The following is a 14,033-nucleotide window of genomic DNA, read 5'->3' on the forward strand; positions in this document are numbered from 1 at the left end:
TGTGAATATGCAGCACCCATCAAGTGACATGACATAGCCTTAATATCATCAACAGATCTTCCTTAGTTTTGCTGACTAACTCACCTCCAACAGATGTGCTGGAGTTGGTAAAAATTTCTTTAGAATTTAACTTTTCCCTCTAAACAAAGCTCTTCCTCAACTTTAATGTATTTTATATGTATTGGAAATTATATGGTGTAGTTCCACCTGAAATTAGAATAGTTTTTTAGATACCATACTCTAGTGAATCAGAATTTTAACATTGAGACGCTAAACCTTGCTCATAAATTGTCACCGTGAATTCTTCTTAACGTGTTTTCAAGTTCAATATTGATACAAAAAATTTAGCTTGATTTAATAACTGGAGAAAAAAAAGGTGGTTTCATTTGTGCATACATTTTTTCCAAATATGTATGTACTTGGATGCCCTTAAATTCCCCAAGAAGGGAAATGCTTTCCACGGAGCTGCTTATTTCCAGTAACCCACATCAGAGCTGACACATGAAAAATGGTGAAATTACTGAAGGTAGTCCAGCCTGAATAAGGACTACCTTATTAGTTCAGGTACTTGCATCTCCCTAATTTTCATATTAATCATGTGTCCATCTTTCTTTGAAATAGGGCCATCATGCTTCACGTCAGAATTTAGCATGTAAGTAAAATTCATAGTGCTTCAAATCTCACATGAAAATATTTGTATGAAGAGAACAGTGACTAATTTTATTATTCCTATCTAACAAAAATGATATTTATTTTAGTCCTTTTTCACTACATATACAACACGAAGCAGGTGGCAGATAAACTTAAAAAATAATAATTTAAAAGTAGTCTCACAAATCCTCAGAAGAAAACAAACAAACAAAAAACACTACAAACAACAAAACAACCTCAAACCCAAAAGATAGTAATATGGAGCTGTTCCTGTTTAACAAGGTTGCTACACACTGTAATGCACCTATGTTATATATTTCTCATCAATTTTTACAGTTTCCACTGATTAAATATATATTGACTCATAAAGTATTACCATTACATCAATTGTCAGCAGATGCAAGAGTATGTCATTTAAATATTAACTATCATATAAAAATGGCAGCTTGATTGTTTGGAAGCAGTAATCTGGGGCTGGTTATTGCCACATTTCCCTAATGCATTAGGCAGCAGTCACAAAATGCATTGCCTTTCTTATATACCTGCTACTATGAAATCAGAAGCAGATAAGTTCTTTGTATATCATCTCTTCCTCTTAGATTTAATTCTTATTTATTTCTGAACTGAAGAAATCTTTGATCTGAATTGCAAAGATGCATTAGTATAACATAAACAAAGATATGCTCACTAGAGTCAGAAATTATATGCATAATCTCTAAATCAATGGGAAAAAATATACAAAGAACCAGTAACATATATTACTTTGTGCTTGAAATATTTTATGACAGTTCCCTTATAATATGGATGCAATATATCATGAATCAAGTTGCTTACCTAAATTCTTAATGAGATGGTACTTCGTTATGTAAAGTAGTGAGAACAGAATGTATTTTAAGACCTATTTTTTCCAGAAACAGTTAAAAAATAAAGGAAAGAAAAAGCTACACATTACTACTAATATAAAATAAATCCTTTATTCTATGCTAACTGTATGATCAGGATATGTGGACACTTCACAGACCATTAAAACCTTCTAGTAATTGATAGGTAATCGCTCATTTACCAGCTGCAGCAAGGTACATGAGAAAGAAACCATTCTCTTACTAATGTAACATGTAGAACTTGCTGCTATCGCAACACTTAATGTTCATAGTGCCATATCATTTTTAATGCAAACACTCATTTTCTGCCCCCTTCTTACATTTTCTATTAAAATGCAACACAAAAACAGCATACATTTCATTCTATCCCTTTGAGGATTGCACAAGCAGTTCCATGGAGTATCAGATATTGTATTGTTATTATTATTGTAAATAAATATTTTAGAACTTTAGAGGTACATATTTTTTTTTTTCTCTCTAGGAGGTTCGCCAACACTCTTTCAAACTTTTTACATCTTCTTTGAGGTAGTGCTTTAGAGAACATTTTTTAATGCAAATATAACACCTTGCATCCCAAGGTAGATTCATATTCTAGTTAATGAACAGCATCAATACATTTGTCAGACTTTAAAAGTAACAGTCCCAAACTTTTCATACATCAGCTTTTCTAGGACATGGCTACACTGAAGAATTTATTCTGCTTAATTGCTTTATATTTATATATTATATATTTTTATTGCTTTATTTATATTGCTTTATATTTATATATTTATATATTTTATATATATATATCATTAACCATCCTCTAATCTGTATGGACAGAAATAAAAGGAGTCAAAAAAATGAACTGTTTTAACCCTTCCTACTAAAAAATAATAATCTTAAAATGGGTTTTGTTATTAAAAACAAGGAAACAACAATAATTGATGCAACTTCATTTAATCAAGGAACTTTTAGTAAATTAGCAGGAACCTTTAGTAAATTTGTGCATTAAAGACCTATGCTTTGGCTGAAATTTCCAGCAAAACAGAAATTCAGAGTTTCTCACACATTCTCCTTTAAGTTAGAAGACTACTTAAATTAACTGATTTATTAATAAATGAGGCTTTTTGTCTAATTATTATAAGTACTAACAGACTGGGGAACAATTTTAAATGTCTAATGTGCCTGGAAACCATTTTTTTTTTTAGGTTAATTACATTTCTCAGTAAAGTCACTATAGATATGCCCCTTAGGTTTCACACTGGAAGATTAAAGAAAAAAAGTGAAGATTACTACCTCATTGGCCAGCTCCAGTAACACAGGGGCAGCTGCATTTTTCATCACCCCATTCAGGTACCTAGACAAGACAAAGACAGGTAAATCTGTAGTAGCAAGAAAAGGCCAGTTTATACATATCAGTATCCCCTGTGAGTCTCTTTCATTTAGGGGAAAATACTCCAGTGCAGAGTATTTGATGAGACATATTTTAAGAAATAAGTATTTTAGACAATCACCGACTCTCCAGCATTGCCTCCTATTCATTCATCTGCAAGGTATATCAATCTCAATTAAGTCACTGGTAAAAAAAAAAATAAAATAAATACAATAAATCAATAAAACAGTCTTTCCAAAAAAAAAAAAAGTGGCTTTATGTCCTACAAATAACTTATACCTGTATTATTTATAGATGCATAACAGACAAGAAATCTCTATTATTCCCAGTAAAGATTTTGGGTTCCACCTTATCTTCAACTATGCAGGTGCAAAACACTGTACATCTTATTCAATTTACTACTGTGTACAAAAACATACACTCACAAGTTTTATCACAGATTTTATCAACCAGGGTAATTGTAGGTAATAGTTTGCATACTAAAGGCTTATATCACTGAAATCAGAGTCTAACAATGAAATTAATATTGTAAAACTATTAAAGGAAGAAATATTAAAAGGAGAATTAGGATCTATAAAGGATGACAAAGTCCAATACTCAGGATCTGATGGGAGGAAGTTATATTATTGGAAGCCACTTTGTGTTTTGTAGCCATCTGGAAAAGAACAATAGTTACCAACATTTGAACCTGCTCATTTATCATATCTTTATTCATATAGCAAATCCTTACTGACATCATTAGAAGGCCACAGCCTTTCTAGCTCTGTCATTACCTATCCATCAGAAGCCTCTCTTCTGCTCATTAGTTACAGACTTTTTTTTTTAATCATGTTACCTTTCTGTGAAATGGGTGTAAAACCTCTACATGAAAATCTGCAGAGGATGAGAGGCCTTTTTGCTTGCAAGTTATTCTGGGGCTTAATGAATAAAGGAAACAATAGAAGCTTATTGCTGTAACCTTTTTCAATTCTATGTAAAAACAAAATAAGATGCCTCATGTATACTTAAACGCTAAAAAATGTATAATGGAGGGGGAAAAAAATGAGTTCACAAACAAAATAATTAACCAGGAAGATTTGCTTGAGACTACTAATGGTCTAAAACACACACGAAGCTGATTGAATGCCAAAGCTACCTCTGATAACGGAGTAATTTTCTCTCAGGTATTTCCAGTGCTACTGGCAATTCCATTATGGACTAACAGGTTTCACATGCTGATGGCAATACTGTTCTGAAAAGTTCATTGATCCTTCTCGTAACTTGGCTTTGTTTGCCCGAATTTAACTAGTCTCAGCAGAACAGCAGGAACTACTCCACTCAACTGCAATTCTACCTGCTTCTAACATGGACCACTGGAAATGACTACATTCAAAAATAACTTCAGACAGAGGAAAGCAATAGAAACACAATTATCTGTTTGTATGTGGGAGGGAATAGGAAGGAGAATACCACGCACACTGTACAACTGTAAGATGGATGCTACAAAAGAGTAGAGCAGAAGACGTGTCATGTTTATGCTTGTAGCATTTCAAAATGGTTTCTGACTCAAGTACACTGCCCCTGCAGCTTACAAAACCTACTACACTGTAAATCTCCTAAAACAGGATTGAGATGAGTTTTCTAACTATTAACCAGAACATCTCTGATTTGAAAATGTGTGTTCTACTTGGCCATGCTCATATATTTCCAATATGAAAAACCCAGAAATATCATAAAGACTTTTCCTACCACCACCATATAGCTTCATACATAATGCATCAGTTATATACTGCTATCATACTTCAGACAGTGCAGGAGGAGACAGAGGACAGATCCTCCTACCTGATGGGAACCAAACTTAATCATACCTACAACCCTACTGGTGCTCTTAACACTTCTACTTTGCAAAAGCAAAATCTGGTTCTGTGTTCCAGGTTTAAATTAATGGAACTGGTAACACTATCATCATAGAAACGTTTTTACACAACAACACAACTACTAAAAAAAAGAAAATCAAGGCTCTGAAAGAGCACAATTCACACCAGATTTTCTAAACCAGTGTCTAGTGTCATCAGGCTGTCCTTAGGTTTTAAATATATGACTTTGCAGAAGCACAGAGAGTAGTTAATTGTTTACAAATGGAGGCTTTTTGTTCATTTTCCTGGTTCATATAGATTAATATTAAGCATAAATATCAGACATATAATCACAAGTATGAACTCACTTGCCATGCAAACTCTTCAGATATGTCAGTCTACAAAGTAATATTTTAATTGCATATTTTTACCAGTTATCATTATGCCCCAATTATGTCATCGCAATATTTTAAGTAAAGCTTATCGAAGTAACAGACAAACTATAAGATGTAGCAAATATTTTATTAGCTGAAGATGCAAGTAATTGTAGAATATTGTAAAAATAACAAAGGTTTTCATTCTTCCTTAAAAGCTATTTCTGACACTTCTGTTGATAAAACAGAAGTGATCTAAAAATTGAAGCTGGCAATAGACTAATTTAATATGTAACTTTCTGTAATGTAATACAACTGTTGTTTTTAAAAGTACAAGCAACTGCAACAGAAGAAGCTTTCTCACTGCAAAGAATTTATCATCAATATTAGTCTTCATACTGAAATCCTGTAATTAGAAACTATAGGCACTATATAATGAACGTTACCACATACACTCTAAAGAGTAATATTTGCTTACCTGGACTAAAAGCCAAGGAAGCATAACTCTTTTTGATAAGCCTGACCAAAACCTGAAATTTTTCTGCATTTTCACTAAAAAAATAATTAGGTGAACCGTTCTATAATGCTCATCCCAAATCTTAACTTATTTTTACAGAAAATTGTCTTCATAAACTAAGAAGCTACTTATAATTGTCATAGCAACTAGTAGTTACAAACATACTCTTAACTGAGGTAGGGAAGTCATACCTTTGGTAGTAAGTTTCAGCAGCTTCAGCAGTGTGATGCTTGGCATGTGTTCTTTTGATCTGTTTCTAGAAAAACAAAAGAAAAACAAATGCTCATACAAATGTGTCATAGATGAAAACACAGAAATCATGACTGTCCAAACACATGCTTCTTGGCTACACTTTGATATATAAACTGAACTACGTTTTTAGATTCTATACAGAAATGACGTTCAATATACCTATTGAATTGAATGTCTTCAGACTGTACTGCAATGTACCATATATGTAAAAGCCAATAAGGTCACAATAATTGAATCTAAATAAGTTTACTGAAGGCTGCAGAGGGCAAAGAAAAACTTGTTCTCTCTTTCAACCTTTGTATTAATTTTCCCTCAATTCAATTCCATCTAAGTCTGGTACACTCTAGTTTTACAATTCAATTGGCATTTTTAAACAGGAAGAACATTGCTTAAAAACAACTTATTTGAAAAACTACAAAAAGTAATTCCATAGAGACTTGCCACTTGACTGACACCTGTCATCTCATGATAAATGACTCCATTTTCTGCCTCTCTTGCCTTCTGCCACTCCGGCAATGGTCATTTATCATCATCTCTGTCAGCAATGGAAAGCAGCACTGACAGTGCAAGTCAGCAAACATTTAGCACATGGAACCACGCAACACAGGGAAATTATTATTGTCAGAATAATAATGGTTTAGCATAATTTATTACAGGTCCACCAAATAAGCAAAGGCTAGATGTTATTAGACAGATGGATGGGTAGGCTTGGCAGCCATCCACTGAGACTCAGGCGGTGCTTGATGTGGAAAAGGGAACATCCTCCAAACCAATCAGAAAGCTGGCAGTTCAATTACAAAGAAATAAAGGGACATTCATCATTCAATTAGGCACCTGTCAACCCTCACAAAGGAGAAAACTTCTAACCTGGTACTCCTGGGAGAAGATGCTCAGCAGAGTGGACTGCGATTGACTGGAACAAATAAAAGAAGGACAAAGTTAATTACTGGAGTGCACTGCAAAGAAACAAAAGAGAAGGGAGCTTCAAAGGTAGGCCTGCTGCCCTGTAATCTAACAGAACATGAAAACAAGTGTGGAAAAGTTGTTCCAGATGAACACCTCAGACAAAGGCTTCCTGCTGCTAGGTCAAGGAGAGAGCGTACAAGGGAGGGGAGGAAAATATAGCAAGAGTTTCAAAGCAAACGAGTATATTGTTTGGGTGATACTTTTTCAGCTTCAGAACCCGCGAAGTCCTAGCAGTAGCAGGTACTGGAGTTAAAAGGGAAAAGACAAAAAGGAAAACAAAGCAAAATTTCCATTAATAATTGATAGACTTAAATTCCATCAGCAGTTGGGAACATACCGCTTGCTCATTGGCAACAGATTGAAATTCATTTTGTTAGCAGCAAGGGAACCTCTTCAGTAGCTGTCTCATATTCAGGTTAAAAACTTCCCTCTCTGTCAGAAGTAGCATATGGGACCACTGGAACATTCCCACTGAAACTGATGTGCTTTGAAAATAGAAACTTCCACAGCAGGAAGCCGAGATTCCCCGGAGTCAGTCATTTCCAAAAGCTGCCATAAGCTTCATTCATCTAAGGCTCCACTCAATGTCAAACACCTGGCAATGAAGCAACCTGGAAAGCATTCTTCCCAAGTGGGAATTTTTCTCTCTGAATTGTTAACATTTAGAAATGGGACAAGATTTTTTTTCCCTCTGAAAGGCAATCAATACCACACCGCTACTGTTTTCAATTGTCCTCTGTGGATAGATCTACCTCATCACATCCTGAATACAATTAATTACTTCTGATATATTTTCCTACTACATGCAACTTGAACAAATTATAGTCTCAATAAATCGAGTTTTATGGTACAGCATAGCACTATGAATAATTAACATTTTCTCTGTCACGAGCTTACCTACTAAGGCATAACATAGGTAGTTCAAACATTCTGCAGTCTCTAAAGTCTTGCTCTTCTGCCAGATTTCCTGTATGTGAGTTTAATGCCTGTATTACATCATATTTACATTTAATGTAAATATGCTCTCCCTACTTAAATGGCCTTTTTCCTCGCAATTTTCACTCCTCGGGGATACTAATTTAAGGTAAGTCTGACTCCCTTTTTGAAAAGGGAAAACCGAGGCACAGAATGACTAAATGGCGTGTTCAAGTCAAAACAGAAGGTATGTTTATGCAGCACAATATAAAGTTACCTCTAGATCAACTAGTTGAAGCATTAGGAGCAAAGTAACCAGGATAATGCTGTGCTATACAGTGAGCTTATTGGTTTTGGTTATTTGTATCTGTGCTTCCAGCATCTTTGCCACAATACTGTAGCATAGGCTTGTCTGCCCAGCAACACATCTGTGTGACAGCAGTAAGCTGAGCCTTGGTCTCTGGTATCCTACACGTGAGAATGTCCTCCCTGGGTACTCACTGACTGAACGTTAAAACTGTAGAAAAACGGTAGCAACATAACCCATCTAATATACAGATTAAGAAATTAACCGATTACAGAGAAAGAAATGACAATTTAGTCAAGATTTTAAATATTCTTAAATATACATAATTGTCACAGAAGCTAAGAGATATGTACCACAATGCCTCTGCAAAAAGGTGCATCATTCAGTTATGACAACCTTCGATATGCAGATGTGATCAGTAAAAGGTGAACAAAGGAAAGAAATTAAGATTATATATGTACACGGGCAATATACATATGCAAAGCTATAGTTTTCCAAGTTGATTTATTTGAAAAACACAAAAACCAACCAAACAAAAAGCCCAGCAGTCTATAAATAAGTTGGATACATATGGCCCCCTAATGGCTCTCCACGTAACTATTATTATCTTGCAGATTTACATGGTCATAATGGTAGAACTGAATGCAGAACAAAAGATTCAGACGCAAAACAACAACAAAAGAGCAAAAACCAAGCAACAACAAAAAAAACAGGACAGCATTTAACCGGATTTTTGGTTTGAGTTCTCCGCCTGATACACCAATTTTGTATTTTTAGACTATTGCCTGTAGAACTACTGTAGTTATTGTACAATTAACTTGAAACACTCATTGACATATCAAAGAGTTGAGATCATTCTCTCTCCTACACACACCTGACTCTTGTCCATTTGTTCCCTTGATGTCCTTGAATTCATCTTTCTACTTCAGTTTACTCCTCTCCTATGCTTCCAACTGTTCAGATCATTTAAGACTTGCCACAAATACTAAAAAAAACTTCAGTCCAAGAACTGAACAAGTTGGATATATACTAGATTACAGTACAAAAACATTACAGCAGTGACAGAGAACTACTTCAATAGTACCATTCAAAGAATTTCAAGCCTTACTACCAGATCTTCCTCCTTCCCCAAGAGAAGTGGATTTGTATCTTCACGTGGCTGCTTCCGTGTTTCTTTTACTAACATAGTTTCCCTATTAAACACCAAAACCACTCATCTGCCACTCGATGTTTCCTTGCCACAATTCCATTGCCACTGGCAAAATGAAAACTGCCTGGCAAAATGAAAAAGCTCCTTAAAACACAGCTGGAGCATGTACTGCAAGGTAGCACTGACAGCAAACTCAAACATCATGGTTTTGAAAACTGCGCAAAAAGACAGTACAGTGTACTTGGAGATGGGACAGAAGTCATGAACATGAATCTGCATTGCAAGACATAGCACAAAAAGACCAGAGCAGCTGATGCCAACAATTCAGTTTACTGCCATGTAACTTATTCAGGGGGGATCTATCAAGTGCATACAAATACCTGAAGGGAGGCTACAAAGAAAACTGAGCGAAGCTCTTTACAATGTTACCCAGTGGCAGGACAAAAGGCAATGGGGCACAAACTGAAACACATGAGGTTTTGTCACAACACCAGGAACTTGTGAGAATGACTGAGCACTGGCACTGGTTGTGGAGTTACAGAGTTCGGGGCTATGGAGTCTTCCTCCTTGGAGATGTTCAAAAACCGCCTGGATGTGGTCCTGGGCCGCCTGCTCTGCGTGGCCCTACCTGGGCAGGGGGCTGCAGCAGACCTCCAGAGGTCCCTGCTAACCTCCCACCATGCTGTGGTTAGTGCTGAGTGTCATTACTGCTACAGAAGCAGCCAAATGTCTAGGGCTCTAGCCTTCCTCTGCAGGATTTCAAAGCTGCAAAAGAGCAGACAAATTAATATTGCTAAGGTATCGAGGAAAACAACCATACCACTTAAAAATTTTTTTATTCAAAATAAAATTTCAGCATTGCATTATTGCCTCTTACAGAATAAACTTCATAGTAAGCCTCATGGTTTACTGGATGACTGGGAATATATAGACATGTTTCTGTAAAGGAAGCTCCGTAGTCAAGAACTGACTGTAGAGCCATGGTATGGACTTGTAGATTTTCTAAAACAAACAAAATCCCAAACCCATAATTCTCAGTACTACCTAGTTTAAATAATTGGTATATTTTCCAGTAAAGTAAGACAACTTTCCTTGTAAGTTTTGTAGCAGCCACTTTCATGGAAACATTTCCTTTTGCAATACCAGATGCTAATGGAGATAACTCCCAGAACTCCATTCAAAGCAACCAGCCTAGCTCTTGAAATACCCTCTTTTTCTTGTACAGCAGTGTCCGTAATGAACCAATTTACCTTTTGTTACTCTGTTGATGTTAGTGGCATACTTCCATCTGAATGCCTGATGTAGTTTGTGCTCTTGTCAATACAGAACCTGATTTATGCAGAAAACAGTGTGAAATCTAAAACCTACCCAGCGCTACAAAATGTTCATGTCTTGTTTAAAGAAAATAATTCTTTAAAAATACTGAAATGTTATTTCTGGGTTCCAAATGATATAAATGATATAAAGACATAAAAATTTGCTTTTCATGTAAAAAAAAAAAAAAAAAGTATTACAGATTTCAAATCCCATCCACGTTTAGAATGGGATGCCCAAGTCAGACCAGAACATGCTAGAAATAAGTCAAGCTAAAAAGACAATTGCAAGTCTGGTGCCAGAAAAATAATATGCCTTTCAGTTATTTAACATGTAAGAATAAAACTTAGACTAGTCTCTTCTAATGAATCCCAGAATCTGACAGAGAAGTGCCATCATCTCTGGAGAATGTTTGCAACGAGTTGCAGTGAGTATAAACTAGTAATAGATAATATGCTGACACAGATCAGTGCTTCATAACTACAGATGATGCAAAATTATGGCCAAGAAGCAGCTAGTAAGGACCCAAAGATTTTAATTGGATCAAATCAACTTCTCTACAAAGTATGCTTGCAGGTCTAGCCAAGACTTGGCGTGCTGTCCAACTTAATATTTGCTACTTACTAGAGCCTTGCCCTGAGAAAATCCAAACATGACTTCTGCAATTATTGTATTATCATCCCTTTCAAATAATGAATTGTTTAGGGGTAAAAGTTAAACTTCCCACTTCATTTTCTGAAATTTCTCAAAATGTAAAATTTTCCGTACAAAAACTAGTTTCTACTTGTTTCATCTCTTCATTTTAAAATGAATTTCCTTTTCCTCAACTTTAACTCAACACTTTTTGCCCAAAATAGCACGACTAAAAATGCTGCTTTACATTTCATGTATTTTATGATGGAACAAAGAAAGACTACCTGAACAGTAAATACATAAATAATAAAAAAATCAAGAGTAAATGTGAACTACAGTATTTAAACCAGTAACAATTCAGACAAGTGGAGACAAGCGGAGACAAGCAGGGGGACAGCAAAGTCCATTACGAAACAAACCAATGTAATACATATCATACACACAGTTTTTTTTTTCTTTTTTTCCCTAACACATGAAATCTACAAAGAACATACCTTCATTGCTTCCCTTTCACAAAATGGAACATTCCACCTCAGGAAGATGATAAACAATGGTTAAAAGACTGTGTGAGGATAGGATATGCATTTCCAAAATTCAGAGGCTGTGATGTGTGAAATCCCAAAGCAGCACTGTCAAAGCTTCTCTTGAAAGAGCACCCAACAGTGCATCTTAGCTATTGTAGGAATTCAGGTATGGAAGAAATTGTTTCTTTCCTTCCACATTCTTCAGCATGAGTATGGAGTGCTAGTCATATCCCGTCATGAAATGTTCTGAAGCAGACAGCAAGAGACCCTCATTTCTAGTAACCGGAAATGAACTTTCTCTTTCTATGTATAATAAGTTTTAAAATATTTTTGCCGATGTGATATTGATCTTTAAAATATAAGTAATAAATACAACTTAGGCCTACAATTGTGTGATGCGGCCACGCTGAACTAAGAATCTATGTGAGGAAAGAAATATATGATTTTGACAAACTTAGATGTCTGGAGGTGAAAGGAGAATCCTTGCAGCTATCCTAAAATTCCAGAATGAGTCTGAAATGTGTTTTTCCATCGTTAAAGACATGAAACAAAGCCGAGCATATTAATTCTCATCTTCTGTGCTGCAAACTCTTTGCAACAAGAATTCCTAAAGAAAGCTATGTTTGCATACTGCTTATCACATGCTAACCACTCGATTTCTAAAAACTCCATCAATAATTATTTCAAATAGATCTAGCAGCATTGGCTCAAATATGTAATACATACACAGATGTGTAAAGCCTCCATGGCTTCCTAGAACTGCAGGATGTAGGCTAACAAGCACTGCAGTTATGTCTGTAAATCAACTAAAACCAGTCTGATGGTGAACTTCCTTTGTGAGTGAAGGTGACAAGAAGTGAATTCTCAGAATTTCTTCCAAGTGTCAGGATGGGAAGAAGGCTTCTTAACCACCCGAATGTGTCCACATGAGGATCTAGTAAGCCTCTGGAATGACAAAGGCTTACTAAAATTTGAGAACTGCTATGCTGATACAAATCTAAGCGTTAAAGGATGTGGAATGAGGGAGAGAAAGTTACTGACCACTAGAATAAAGTTATGGTTTTAACCTCTCTCTGCAGCTTTTAATATTAAAATCTTTCCTAAAGGTTTAATATGTTTGTGGCCACTTCACTGAGTGGAAGTTCTCAAAAAGCAAATTATTGTCTCTGTACACATATATACTTTACCATTCACAAATCTAACATGAATTTAAAGTCATCAAATAACCAATTTAAGCTAAATCAATGTACATGTCTGAATATGTATGTATATATATATATGTGTGTCAACGTATGTCTATATGTGCCTAAATCGATATCTGAATTTGAATTGGAGTAACTAAGTCACATAAAAGACAGTAGGTCTTCAGTTACAGCACTGTCATTTCTGTAAAGCAGGTATCTTCCAATATCACAACTTTCCAGCTACACCAGTATTTTGGGAACCATAAAACCAATACCATGTGTTGGGGAAATACTCCCATTTTAAATATATTTATACCATAAAAATTCAATAAATATATAGATAAGAAGTACCTGTGGTACAGCTGACACAGTCATTAAACTGTAAACTGTACAACAGCTTGACTCAGAAGATGTAAATATGAATCACATACTAAAAAGTGTCTTTGCAGATTTATAGCTTTGGTAGGTTTAAAAATAAAAACCAAAAATAAAGAGTCTGCAGAAAAAGACTTCCTACATTGCAGGTTCACAATATCCAAGAATAATGAAAAGGTTAAATGCAGACATGTGCACACAACTTTGCTGCCTATAGCCAAGGTTTTGAGAATAACTGTATGACAAAGCTCCGAGAAGGCTACTTGAGAAGAGTCATCACTTCTATGACCTTGACATTGGTTGGTCTCACAACTTCTATACAATTTAGTGATGTGCAAGAACAGATGATGGTGCAATACATAGAAATGGCAGCATTTAAAATTCATAGTAGCATAAGGCCATTACTTTTCCCACTGGGCCACTTGAACTTTAATAATGTCTGACCTAGTTGGCCAATAAGTTCTAGCAGCAGACAGAGGAAAATTGCCAGTATTAGATACTGTTTGAATGATTTTTCATTTAGAAAGACTTAGAAGTTCCTTTAAGAACAGGGCACCAATTCTTCCTGTAGACACCTCATTTTTTGGTGTCTGTTGTAACAGCCAATATATTTTAAAACAACTGCAGACAACAAACAATTTGTAACTGATGTGAAAAAAAATGCAGAAGTAAATACCAATTATCAATACAGGCAGTGCTCACAACATAGCGCTTGCTCTCCAAAGAATTTAATTCCACCTCATTTCATTAATAACAAAAAAACTTAACTTTCCACAGCAG

General features: G+C 35.4%; 1 protein-coding gene across 4 annotated transcripts in view; it reads right to left on the bottom strand.

The window, feature by feature from the left end:
* Window positions 1-14,033, bottom strand: part of CDIN1 (CDAN1 interacting nuclease 1) — a 126,025-nt gene that overhangs the window by 93,084 nt on the left and 18,908 nt on the right. For all 4 annotated transcript variants that reach the window (XM_040557521.1, XM_040557524.1, XM_040557522.1 and 1 more), the window contains 3 exons: window positions 6,753-6,798; window positions 5,825-5,889; window positions 2,811-2,871 (listed from right to left, as the gene is read on the bottom strand). In XM_040557521.1, coding sequence (XP_040413455.1) covers window positions 2,811-2,871; window positions 5,825-5,889; window positions 6,753-6,798 — 172 coding nt within the window. The remainder of the gene's footprint in view (window positions 1-2,810; window positions 2,872-5,824; window positions 5,890-6,752; window positions 6,799-14,033) is intronic.

Source organism: Cygnus olor, chromosome 5 (assembly GCF_009769625.2).
Source record: "Cygnus olor isolate bCygOlo1 chromosome 5, bCygOlo1.pri.v2, whole genome shotgun sequence".
NCBI classification, from domain to species: Eukaryota; Metazoa; Chordata; class Aves; order Anseriformes; family Anatidae; genus Cygnus; species Cygnus olor.